This window comes from Gopherus flavomarginatus, chromosome 3 (genome assembly GCF_025201925.1).
Source record: "Gopherus flavomarginatus isolate rGopFla2 chromosome 3, rGopFla2.mat.asm, whole genome shotgun sequence".
Lineage (NCBI taxonomy): Eukaryota > Metazoa > Chordata > Testudines > Testudinidae > Gopherus > Gopherus flavomarginatus.
In genome coordinates, this window is record NC_066619.1 from 268,129,715 (window position 1) to 268,143,355 (window position 13,641).

Genomic DNA, 13,641 nt, shown 5'->3' on the forward strand with positions numbered 1-13,641 from the left:
AGGAGAACAACTGTGCATGTGGAGACCAATGAACACTACTTGCTAAAAACATCCAGATGCAGGAGCATGCGTATCCACGTGCACAATACATGTAGGAACCATCACTTGAAGAATGATCAGATTCACAGATTAACTGCCAATGTAAAATGACCTTGCATGAGTGAAGTAAGTAGTGTTTATTCTAACTTCATAATTATCAGCTTTAAACCTCTGTTGTATTTCAATGTTGCAGCATTCTGCTATACACCCATCCTTGTCAAGTACAACGTAAAGAAAAAAAAGATGTACCATGGTTAAAACTCTCCTTATTCAGAAGGTGTCAATATATTTAAAGGATTATCCCAAGTTTTGTGGATGGTCATTTATGCTTAATGCTTGCCTGTCAGAAAAGCAAAATTGTCAATGCACTGCTTAGGTTATACTCTGCTAGACGTCTCAGGAACAAAGCTTTTAATTCAGAGTAATAATAGTAACTAAAGTGTTCTGAACAATTCTCCTGTTGTATATTGTGACATGAGATACTACATAAGCAGACCTGGGCTCAGTATCTTGTCTAAAGAAAGCAAAGCATACATTCCACAAGATTAATTTTTATTTGATTAAAGCTCTATACCAGTTTTGAAGACTTTCCCAATTCCTTTAATTCCTTGGTATCTACTTCCTCTGTCTCCCTCCATATATGGAAACACACGAGCTTGATGTGTCCAATAATAATCCTTAGAACCAAAGAAAAACACTGGAAATTCTCCAATTTCATGCTTCATTTTCTGGATATTTGGGGGAACATTTTTTGGATGGCAAACTTCTGCAGGCCACCATCTATCACAGAAGTACAAATGAAAAAAAAAAAAGTGACAGAATTTTAGTCAAGCCTTCCTCCAAAAGACAATTTAGCAACAGTAGTTTAACAGTAAACAATTACTACTTAATGTACTGTGAATAGGGTGTCACGTAGAACAAGATTTAAGGGAGCAAGTCACTAGACAATAAAACACAATAGAGCAGTTTTAAACCTAAGCAAAAAAAATAAAATAAAGGGACCCTGCTCTGAGTGCAATGGCATTTTAAACATTGCATCCAATGAATTTTCAAATTTCAAGGGATGTTCTAGGTATCAATGGGCAGAACCTTATGGATTTTGACAAAAGTCAAAACCCAGCAAGGGGAAACTAGGGGACACATAGCTGCTCACATCTGAGTAACAAAACCAACAGCTTTAACCAGGTCTTTAATTGTCTATAGATCGAAGAACTGGTTGATGGTTCCATTAATACCTTCCAGCAGAACACTGCCCCTCAAACTCAGCTCTGCTCACTGTTCCAATGGCTTTTAAAATGCAGACACACTGCAAGACTTCTCTCCCAAACTGAAAAAATTATAATTTAGCCAGGAACAGATTATACAATCTTAACAATACATATTTACATATGTCTCAAATACAGGAGGACATGAAAGCAGCACACCAAGAGGAGGTTACTAACCTGTAACTGGAGGTTCTTTGAGATGTGTGGTCCCTATCTATATTCCACTGATGGTTATACTCATGTGCCGTACATCAAGCCAGAGCTTTCTAAAGTAGTAGGGTCTCTTGGTCTGCACAGGCACTCTTGCTCTGCCTCATGGTTTGGAGAGAGGCAATAAAGGGTGAGGCGGACCGACTGCATCCTCAGTTCCTTCACTGCAAATCGTGCAGCAGAGGGTAAGGAGTGAAAGATTGGAATGCAGATAGGGACCACACACCTTGAAGATCCTCCAGTTACGGGTAAGTAACTTCGAGTGATTGTCCCTATTGTACTCCACTGAGGGTGATTGTTATGGATGTCTTATTCAGCGTGGCTGTTCTTCGTTCCATGGTTCTGTCATCTTCATCACATCTTTCTCCTAATTAGTACTGCTTGGCAGAGTCCTGCACCAGGGCATAATGGGAAGACAAGGTATGTACCAAACTTCACGTGGCCTCCCTACATATGTCCATGAGTGGCATATCGTGAAGTGCAGCTATAGTTGATGCTTGCACTCTCGTGGAGTAGGTTCATACCCCAAGGGCTGGAGACAGTCCTGATAATCGATACAGAGTGATGCACACCAAAACCCACTTAGAAACAGGGTTGCCCAGAGCAGGGGAGAGGGTCGGGGCGGGAGAGACAAGTGGGGCAATTTGCCCCCCCCACAAGAATACAGTATTCTATAGTATTGCAACTTTTTTTTTATGGAAGGGGCCCCCGAAATTGCTTCGCCCTAGGCCCCTCAATCCTCTGGGCAGCCCTGCTCAGAAATCCTCTGAGTGGAGCTGACCTGCACCTTAATCCTTTCCTCCGTAGCAATAAATAGTCTTGGCTTCGTCCTCTGCAGGTTAAAGGCCACGGACCTACAGACATCAAGGGGGTGAAGGAACCAGTCCTCCACTGAGGTATGCGGCTTCAGAAAGAAGGCAGGTAAGCATATGGATTGGTTGAAATGAAAGCGAGAAACAACTTTCAGAAGAAACTTGGGATGCAAGCACAGGGAAATTTTATCTTTTTGGAATGTGCGCGCACGTGTGTGTGTGGGGAGGTTTCCACCATCATGGCCCCTAGTTCGCCCATCCTTCTCACAGAGGCAATAGCTACCAGGAAGGTGACTTTCATGAAGAGAACAGTAGCATGAGGCCTGAGGTTTGAAAGGAGATTTCATCAATGCTGTCAAGTATCAGAAGGGTAGACGTGTTAGTCTGGATCTGTAAAAAGCGACAAAGAGTCCTGTGGCACCTTACAGACTAACACGTATTGGAGCATAAGCTTTCGTGGGTGAATATCCACTTTGTCAGATGTCTCTTAGTCTGTAAGGTGCTACAGACTCTGTCGCTTTCATCGATGCTGTGAGGACATGGTTGAGGTCCCACTGGGGAGTGATAGGGAGAATAGGAGGATACATTCGGATGAGGCCATTCTAGAACCTTGCAGTCAAGGGGTGAGTGAAAACAGAGTGCCCTTCCACAGGGGGGTGTAAAGCACTTGTGGCCACTATGTGTACCCCAGACTCCTTCAAGGACAGGAGATAGTCTAAAAAGAGAGGAATGTCCGCAGCCTCAGAGGCAAGGCCCTTCTGCTGGGCCCAGGAGGCAAAATGTTTCCATTTGGCTTGGTAGGACAGCCTCGTGGACCCTTTCCTCCTACTCGACAGGAAAGTAAGAAAGGATACATCCGTGGGTAGGAGAATGGACATAAGGAGGAAGGGTAATGTTGATACTAGTGTAATAGGTGATACTGGCAGTAGAATGTCTGTGCCTAATCGGGTAAAGAATGTGAGAGAAACCAAACAGCAAAAATTAAGATGTTTGCACACTAATGCGAGGAGCCTAGGTAGAAAAATGGAAGAACTAGAGGTACTGGTGCAGGAAGTGAAACCGGATATTATAGGGATAACAGAAACATGGTGGAATAGTAGTCATGACTGGAGTACAGGTATTGAAGGCTATGTGCTGTTTAGGAACGACAGAAATAAAGGTAAAAGGTGGTGGAGTAGCATTGTATATCAATGATGAGGCAGACTGTAAAGAAATAAGAAGTGATGGAATGGATAAGGCAGAGTATGTCTGGGCAAAAATCACCATGGGGAAGAAAGCTACTAGTGCCTCCCCTGGGATAGTGCTTGGAGTGTGCTATAGACTACCAGGATCCGATCTGAAGTAGTGAGGACTTCATAGAAGAAATGGTTGTAGGGGACAACCTTGGTTCGAGTGATCATGCTGACTCATCAGTTCAAACTAAATGGAAGGATAAACAAAAATACATCTGTGATTGGGGTTTTTTATTTCAAAAGGGCTAACTTAAGGAAATTAGTTAGGGAAGTGGATTGGACTGAAGAACTTGTGGATCTAAAGGCAGAGGAGGCCTGGATTTACTTCAAGTCACGGTTGCAGAAACTATCAGAAGCCTGCATCCCAAGAAAGGGAAAAACTCATAGGCATGAGTTGTAGACCAAGCTGGATGAGCAACCATCTCAGAGAGCTGATTTAAAAAAAAGCAGAAAGCCTACAAAAAGTGGAACATGGGAGGGATCAGCAAGGAAAGCTATCTTATTGAGGTCAGAACATGTAGGGATAAAGTGAGAGAGGCCAAAAGCCATGTAGAGTTGGACCTTGCAAAGGGAATTAAAACCAATAGTAAAAGGTTCTATAGCCATATAAATAAGAGGAAAACAAAGAAAGAAGAAGTGGGACCGCTAGACACTGAGGATGGAGTGGAGGTTAAAGATAATCTAGGCATGGCCCAATATCTAAATAAATACTTTGCCTCAGTCTTTAATGAGGCTAACGAGGAGCTTAGGGATAATAGTAGGATGACAAATGGGAATGAGGATATGGAGGTAGATATTAACACATCTGAGGTAAAAGTCAAACTCGAACAGCTTACTGGAACTAAATTGGGGGGGCCCAGATAATCTTCATCCAAGAATATTAAACGAACTTGCACATGAAATTGCAAGCCCATTAGCAATAATTTTTAATGAATCTGTAAACTCAGGGGTTGTACCTTATAACTGGAGAATTGCTAACATAGTTCCTCTTTTTAAGGGAAAAAAGGTGATCCAGGTAACTACAGGCCTGTTCGTTGGACATCTGTAGTGTGCAAGGTCTTGGAAAAAAATTTTGAAGGAGAAAGTAGTTAAGGACATTGAGGTCAATGGTAATTGGGACAAAATACAACATGGTGTTACAAAAGGTAGATCATGCCAAACCAACCTGATCTCCTTCTTTGAGAAGGAAACAGATATTTTAGACAAAGGAAATGCAGTGGATCTAATTTACCCCGATTTCAGTAAGGCATCTGATATGGTTCCACATGGGGAATTATTAGCTAAATTGGAAAAGATATGGATCAATATGAAAACTGAAAGGTGGATAAGGAACTGGTTAAAGGGAAGACTACAGAGGGTCATACTGAAAGGTGAACTGTCAGGCTGGAAAGAGGTTACTAGTGGAGTTCCTCAGGATTGGTTTTGGGACCAATCTTTTTATTACTGAGCTTGGCACAAAAAGTGGGAATGTGCTAACTGTGGATGAGAAGAAGCTGAGAGGTATTGCCAATACAGAGAGGACCAGGATATCATACAGGAAGATCTGGATGACCCTGTAAATGAAATTTAATAGTGAAAAGTGCAAGGTCATGCATTTAGGGTTTAACAACAAGAATTCTGGTTATAAACTGGGGACGCATCACTTGGAAGTAACAGAGGAGGAGAAGGACCTTGGAGTATTCGTTGATCACAGGATGACTATGAGCCTCCAATGTGATATGGCCGTTAAAAAAGCTAATGCGTCTTGGGATGCATCAGGTGAGGTATTTCCAGTAGAGATAAGGAGGCACCAGTAACATTATACAAGGCACTGGTGAGACCTCATCTGGAATACTGTGTGCAGTTCCGGTCTCCCATGTTTAAGAAGGATGAATTCAAACTGAAACAGGTACAGAGAAGAGCTACTAGGATGATCGGAGGAATGGAAAACCTCTCTTATAAAAGGAGACTCAAAGAGCTTGGCTTGTTTAGCCTAACCAAAAGAAGGCTGAGGGGAGATATGATTGCTCTCTATAAAGGTAGCAGAGGGCTAAATACCAGGGAGGGAGAGAAATTATTTAAGTTCAGTACCAATGCGGACACAAGAACAAATGGATATAAACTGGCCATAAGAAAGTTTAGACTTGAAATTAGACAAAGGTTTCTAACTATCAGAGGAGTGAAGTTCTGGAATAGCGTTCAAGGGGAACAGTGAAGGCAAAAGACATATCTGGCTTCAAGACTAAGCTTGATAAATTTATTGAAGGAATGGTATGATGGGATAGCCTAATTTTGGCAATTAATTGACTATTAGCGGTAAATATGTCCAATGGCCTGTGATGGGACACTAGACAGGGTGGGATCTGAGTTACTACAGATAATTCTTTCCTGGGTTTCTGGCTGGTGAGTCTTGCCCACATGCTCAGGGCTTAGCTGATTGTCATATTTGGGGTCAGGAAGAAATTTTCCTCCAGGGCAGATTGGCAGAGGCCCTGGGGGTTTTTCATCTTCCTTTGCAGCATGATGCACGGGTCACTTGCTGGAGGATTCTCTGCACCCTGAAGTCTTTAAAGCACAAGTTGAGGACTTCAGTAGCTCAAAATAGGTCAGTAGTTTGTTACAGGAGTGGGTGGGTGAGATTCTGTGGCCTGCGTTGCGCAGGAGGTCAGACTAGAAAATCATAATGGTCCCTTATGACCTTAAAGTCTATGAGTCAGTGTTCATTGGCAGTACAAGACTCACACTCATTGTAGCGAAGATGCCCATCCAAAAAGCCGGCTCTCGGGTGAAGCATCTGCAGATCGGGATGTCTGATCCTGCCATTGTGTTGTGTGAGCAGTTCAGGGAACGTCAGTAATGGAAATGGAGGATGCTTCAAAATACAGAGAAGAGGAGGGAATCAAAACTGGTGAGGCCAGAATGGGACAATCAGGATGAGCATGGCTCTCTCCTGCTGAATCTTGTGGAGGACCTGGGGAAGGAAGGATGGGATGGGAGAAGGCATAACTTATCTGGTCCGACCAGCAGATGACATGAGCATCACCTTGGGAATAGCCTCCAGTCCCATCCCTGGAACAGTCCTGGAAGCATTTGGTATTAGCGTGAGAGGCGAAAAGATCCCTGTTTGCAGTCCCCAAATGGTCAAAAATGCTCATGACCACAGTGTCGTGCAGCTCCCATTTGTGGTCGGCCACAAAATTCCTGCTGAGAGCATCTGGAATCATGTTCTGAGTCCCCGGGAGATAAGCTGCTAACAACAAAGTCCTGTGTGCGATGCACCATTTCCAGAGGCGAACAGCTTTCGCAAAAAAGCACTGGTGACCCTGTGTCCATTGCTTGTTTATGTAGTAAACAGTGGTAGTGTTGTCTGACATGATGAGAACATGACGGGAGCAGATGGGAGAGGAGAAATACATGACATGCTCTCTTTATCACCTGAAGTTCCAGGATGTTGATGTGCACACTGGATTCCCGAACGGTTCACCTCCATGGTATAATGTGTTTGCCCACGTGGGCACCCCATCTGTCAAGCGTTGTGTCTGCAATCATCATCATGCTTGGGGAGGACGGAAGAAAAGGCATCCAGGTGCAGACCTCAGCCGGGTCTGTCCACCACTAAAGGGAGGAAAGAACCTTGGGGGTGGGGGACAGTCACTGGTTGTCCATGGAATGGAGCCTCAGGAATGGGCTCTCTGTAGCCACAGCAGTAGACAGCAGAAGGGAAGGTGAGAGAATGGGGTAACGTATGTGCATGTCACCATGTGGCCAAGTAGAGAAAGGACTGGGTGGATATCTATGTGGAAGTAAGCGTCCTGCATATCGAGATCCGTAAACCACATGCCTCTTTCTAGCAAGGGTATGACTGTGGCAAGAGTGACCATACGAAATTTTGCCCTGCATATGAACTGCGTGAGATAACTGAGATCTAGGATTGGTCTCAATCTTCCCTTTTTCTTGGGTACCAGGAAATAGCTAGAGTAGAACCCTGCACTCTGAAAGATTGTGGGAACAAGTTCTATTGCTCCTCTCTGAAAGAGGAAGTCCACCTCTAGAGCGAGGATACTGTCATGAAAGTGGTTTCGAAGCTGGGATCGGGACAGGGGATATGGATGAGGTAGTGTCATGAACATGATCATATAGCCATATCTGAATAAGATCCAGGACCGCACTCCACACTGGTAGAAAAAGAGTGATAGATAGCATCCAAAGAGGGTGGGTTGTAAAATCTGTGGGGTGCAAGGTGGTTGATAGCTCTCTTCAAGGAACTCAGAAATATCGCTTACTCAAAGATTGCGTGTGTGATGTCAAAGATTGCGCTGATGGACCAGGCAGATGAGGCCATCGGATATTTCAACGCTTATGGGGAAGCTCAGAGGGTCAGATGGAAAAACTGAGGAGCTCTGTACCGTTGTGCTGGAGTGGACAATAGCAATTTATACACTAGCTCCCAAGTACAAAATCAAGCAATTGCAGGGTGGCTCTAGAGTCTTTAAGGGATATCTGGTTAAAGAAGTGAGATTCATCAAAGGGGAAGTCCACAATTGTGTTCTGTATCTCCCTTGTGAAACGAGACTAATGCATCCAGGATTCCCTCCTCATGACAATTCCTGTGGCCACAGTGTGCAAAGATGTGTCCGCTGAATGTACTTCAGCTGGAGCACTCTCTCGCCGACCAGTTTGCCTTCTTCTAAAATAGCCTGGAAGAGGGTATGATCCTGCTGGAGAAGCTTGTCCACAAGGTCTGCTAACTGGCCATAATTCAAAAAGTCATATATTGCCAGTAATGCCAGGTACTTAGAGATGCGAAACTGAAGGCTGGCTGAAGAAAAGACCTTATGACCTAGGAGGTCATATCTCTTATCCACCTTATCGGTCAGAGTGGAACATAGGATTGTTGCCTAGCCCATTCAGTAGCAGCCTGAATAAAAGACGGTTACTCACCTTTGTAACTGTTGTTCTTCGAGATGTGTTGCTCACATCCATTCCAGTTAGGTGTGCGCGCCGCGCGTGCACGTTCGTCGGAAACTTTTTTACCCTAGCAACTCCAGTGGGCCGGCAGGTCGCCCCCTGGAGTGGCGCCGCCATGGCGCCCAATATATATCCCTGCCGGCCCACCCGCTCCTCGGTTCCTTCTTGCCGGCTACTCCGACAGTGGGGAAGGAGGGCGGGTGTGGAATGGATGTGAGCAACACATCTCGAAGAACAACAGTTACAAAGGTGAGTAACCGTCTTTTCTTCTTCGAGTGATTGCTCACATCCATTCCAGTTAGGTGAATCCCAAGCCATACCTAGGCGGTGGGGTCGGAGCGAGAAGTCGCGGCATGGAGCACTGCAGATCCGAAGGCCGCGTCCTCTCTAGACTGCTGGACCAGGGCGTAGTGGGAAGCAAAGGTGTGGACCGATGACCAGGTCGCTGCCCGACAGATTTCCTGGATGGGCACACGGGCGAGGAAAGCCAGCGACGACGCCTGCGCCCTGGTAGAATGCGCAGTCACACGGCCCGTAGGGACATGGGCCAAGTCATAGCAGGTCCTGATGCAGGACGTTACCCAAGAGGATAACCTCTGGGAGGAGATAGGAAGCCCTTTCATGCGGTCCGCTACTGCCACGAAAAGCTGGGGGGATTTGCGGAAGGGCTTGGTCCTCTCCACGTAGAACGCGAGAGCCCTACGGACATCAAGCGAGTGGAGCTGCTGCTCCCTGCCTGAGGAGTGAGGTTTCGGGAAAAAAACCGGAAGGAATATCTCTTGGTTGACGTGGAAGGCTGAGACCACCTTGGGGAGAAAAGCAGGGTGTGGTCTCAGCTGCACCTTGTCCTTGTGGAAGACCGTATATGGGGGGTCTACCACAAGAGCCCGGAGTTCCGACACCCGTCTAGCCGAGGTGATAGCTACTAGAAAGGCCGTCTTCCAAGAGAGGTAAAGCAGGGAGCAAGTGGCTAACGGCTCAAAGGGGGGCCCCATGAGCCGGGACAACACCAGGTTAAGATCCCAGGTTGGAGCAGGGGGACGGACGTTAGGGTATAAACGTTCCAACCCCTTAAGGAATCTAGACACCGTCGGGTGAGAAAAAACAGAGCGACCATCCGCACCCGGATGAAAGGTGGAGATAGCTGCTAGGTGGACTCGCAACGACGATATGGCCAGACCTTGCCCTTTAAGGGACCAAATGTAGTCCAAGATATCGGCTACCGAAACTTCCATAGGGCGGAGATTTCTCTCCACGCACCAACAGGAGAAGCGCTTCCATTTGGCCAAATATGTCGCTCTTGTGGACGGCTTCCTGCTGCCCAAGAGCACCTCCCTCACCGGCGAGGAACAGCGCAGCTCAGAGCCAGTCAGCCACGCAGGAGCCACGCTGCTAGGTGCAGCGACTGCAGGTCCGGGTGACAGAGGGTCCCGTGCTCCTGGGTAATCAGGTCCGGATGAAGGGGCAGGGGAACTGGGTCGGCTATAGTCAGGTCCAGCAGCATGGGGTACCAGTGTTGTCTGGGCCATGCCGGGGCTACCATGATCACGTGAGCCCTGTCCCTGCGTACCTTCAGAAGGACCCTGTGGACCAAAGGGAATGGGGGAAACGCATAGTACAGGTGGGTCGACCACTGGATGAGGAAGGCATCCGCTATCGACCCGGGCTCCCTGCCCTGAAAGGAGCAGAACGCTTGGCACTTCCTGTTCCCCTTGGACGCGAAGAGGTCTACCCGGGGATAACCCCACCTCCGGAAGATGGAGAGGGCGACGTCTGGGCGAAGGGACCACTCGTGTGACAGGAAGGATCTGCTCAATCGATCCGCCAGCGTGTTCCGTACTCCGGGGAGGAAGGAAGCCATGAGGTGAATGGAGTGGGCTACACAAAAGTCCCAGAGTCGTATCGCCTCGTGGCACAGGGAGGAGGATCTGGTGCCGCCCTGCTTGTTGATATAATACATGGTCGTCGTGTTGTCGGTGAACACCGCGACACAGCGACCCTGAAGCTGATGACAGAACGTTTGACAAGCAAGACGGACCGCTCTCAACTCCCGCATGTTGATGTGTAGCCCCACCTCCTCCTGGGACCACAGGCCCTGCGTTCTCAGGGTCCCTACGTGGGCCCCCCAGCCGAGATCTGAGGCATCCGTTGTTAGGGACACCAAGGGCTGAGATGGGTGGAAGGGGAGACCCGCACACAACACTGACTGGTCTAGCCACCAGCCGAGAGAATCTAGGACCCTCTGGGGGATTGTGATTAACATATCTAGCGGCTGTCTTGTCGGCCTGTAATGACTGATGAGCCACAGCTGGAGGGGCCTCATGCGGAGCCGAGCGTAATTGGTCACAAAAGTACAAGCCGCCATGTGGCCTAACAGGGTTAGACATGTCCTTACTGACGTTAAGGGGGCTGACCGCAGCCGTTGCACGATCGCCGACAAGGCCTGGAACCGCTGCAATGGCAGCAAGGCCCTGCCCACAGTGGCGTCCAGGACGGCCCCGATGAATTCCACCCTTTGAGTGGGAACCAGGGTGGACTTGTCTGTGTTCACCAAGATGCCCAGAGTGGCGAACATGTCGGTGATCACGCGGACACGGCTGCAGACTTGTTGTTCCGACGTGCCCCGAATCAACCAATCGTCCAGATACGGAAACACGTGGATACGACTGCGCCGGAGCTGCGCCACAACAACTGCCATGCACTTCGTAAACACCCTCGGGGCCGTGGACAAGCCAAATGGGAGGACTGCAAATTGGTAATGAAGAGACCCCACAACGAAGCGAAGGAAACGTCTGTGACGTGGCCAGATAGCAATGTGAAAATACGCGTCCTGCATGTCGAGGGCGGCGTACCAGTCTCCCGGATCCAAGGATGGGATAATGGTCCCCAAGGAAACCATGCGGAACTTCAACTTCACCAGGTACTTGTTGAGCTCTCGCAGGTCGAGGATAGGCCTGAGGCCCCCCTTGGCCTTGGGGATCAGAAAGTAGCGGGAATAAAACCCCTTGCCTTTCTCGTTCTCCGGCACCGCCTCTATAGCTCCTTTGCGGAGGAGCGTCTGCACCTCCTGCCGAAGGAATTGCTCGTGAGAGGGGTCCCTGAAGAGGGACGAGGAAGGGGGGCGGGGAGGAGGAAATGAAACAAACTGCAGGCGGTAACCCGACTGCACCGTGCGTAAGACCCAGCGGTCTGATGTTATTAGGGACCACGCCGGGAGGAAAAACGAAAGGCGGTTGGAAAACGGGGGGGAAGGATCCATTGGGGAAACTGTTACTGCGCCCTCGGGCGCACCTTCAAAATGAAGGCTTAGGTCCAGGCGGGGGCTTAGAGGAGCCTTGGTTCTGCCCCCCTTGGTTCCCCGAGTGCCTGCGCCTTCCGTTCCTGCCGCGGCGCCTGTTAAGGTCCTGCCGCTGGCGGAACTGGGAATACGGCCTGCGCTGTTGTTGTTGTTGCTGCGGCCAGAAGGGTCTGCGTTGCGTCACTGGTGTGTGCATCCCAAGTGACCGCATAATGACTCGGTTGTCTTTCAGACTCTTGAGTCTGGGGTCTGTCTTATCCGAGAATAAGCCTTGGCCTTCGAAAGGAAGGTCCTGTATAGTGTGCTGGAGCTCCGGCGGAAGGCCAGAAACCTGCAGCCAGGAGAGGCGACGCATCGTTACACCCGACGCGAGGGTACGGGCAGCCGAGTCCGCAGCGTCCAAAGAGGCTTGCAAGGACGTGCGTGCGACCTTCTTGCCTTCCTCCAAAATGGCCGTAAACTCCTGACGAACATCTTGTGGCAGCAGCTCCTTGAATTTATCCGCTGCCACCCAGGAGTTGAAGGCGTACCTGCTCAGCAGGGCCTGCTGGTTGGAGACCCTGAGCTGCAGCGCCCCAGCGGAGTACACTTTACGGCCGAGGAGATCCATCCGCCTGGCCTCCCTGGATTTGGGGGCTGGAGCTTCCTGGCCGTGACGCTCTTTATCGTTGACAGATTGGACCACCAGGGAACACGGGGTCAGGTGCACGTGGAGGTACTCGTAGCCCTTAGAAGGAGCCATGTACTTCCTCTCTACGCCCTTCGCGGTGGGAGGAATGGAGGCCGGAGACTGCCAAATGGTGTTGGCGTTGGCCTGGATGGTTCGTACGAACGGCAGGGCGACTCTGGTGGGAGCGTCTGCCGAGAGGATGGTCACAATTGGATCCTCTATCTCCGAGACCTCCTCGGCTTGCAGACTCAGATTTTGAGCTACTCGCCTGAGGAGGTCCTGGTGCGCCCTGAGGTCCAGCGGGGGGGGGGCTGTTGGAGGAGGTCCCAGCCACCGCTTCATCCGGGGAGGAGGATGAGGAGACCCCCGGCAAGAGAGTGTCTAACGGTGGGTCTCCTTCGGCCCTCGCCTCTGCCTCAGGAGCCAAAGCGGAGTCTTGATGCTTGGACCCTTCCTCCCCATCCGGGGAGGGAGGGGGGCGAGACAACGAGGCTTCAGGTGCCCTGCGCTCCGCAGTCGCCGGCCTAGCAGGGAGCTGTTGGGGGCCCTGGGCCTGATGATATGCCCAGGGTGTCCAGAATCCCCATTGCTGCGGGCCTTGGTCCTGCTGTGGCGGATCGCTGAACAGCGCCGCCTGCCGGTCGGTGCCCAGCGCGTACCCACTGTCCGTCAGCGAGGATACGGACGGCTGTCTGGAGGGCCATGGCGGGGCGGACCCTGGATGGTAAGGGTCCGCGCGGGCCGGTACGGACGATCGTCTCGGTGCCGGGGACCGGTGCCGGGAGTCATATCGGTGCCTGGACCGGGACCGGGTTCTCTCACGGTGCCGGGATCTGGACCGGTACCGGGCGCCGCTTCGTTGCCGGGATCGGGACCTGCCACCAGCTCGGTGCCGGGAGGTCGACCGGGACCGGGACCTGCCACCAGCTCGGCGCCGGGAGGTCGACCGGTGCGGCGAATAAAGTCTGGATCGGCTCCTGGAATCACGGTGCCGGTGTCGGCGGCTGGAGTCCGACCGCGATCGTCGTGATGTCGACCGGTGCCGCGAGTGCGACCGGTACCGCTGAGGGGAGCGGTGCCGGGACTGCGAGCGGCGGCGGGATCCGGAGCGACCGTGACGTCGGGACCTGGATCGAGAACGTGAGTCCCGGGACGGTGCCGACATCAT

The 13,641-nt window shown here is 50.1% G+C and overlaps 1 protein-coding gene across 2 annotated transcripts in view; it reads right to left on the reverse strand.

Moving 5' to 3' along the window:
- The window catches only part of NSD2 (nuclear receptor binding SET domain protein 2), a 160,339-nt gene that overhangs the window by 25,219 nt on the left and 121,479 nt on the right, over positions 1-13,641 (reverse strand). For both annotated transcript variants that reach the window (XM_050947352.1, XM_050947351.1), the window contains exon 16: positions 614-819. In XM_050947352.1, the coding sequence (XP_050803309.1) occupies positions 614-819 (206 nt within the window). The remainder of the gene's footprint in view (positions 1-613; positions 820-13,641) is intronic.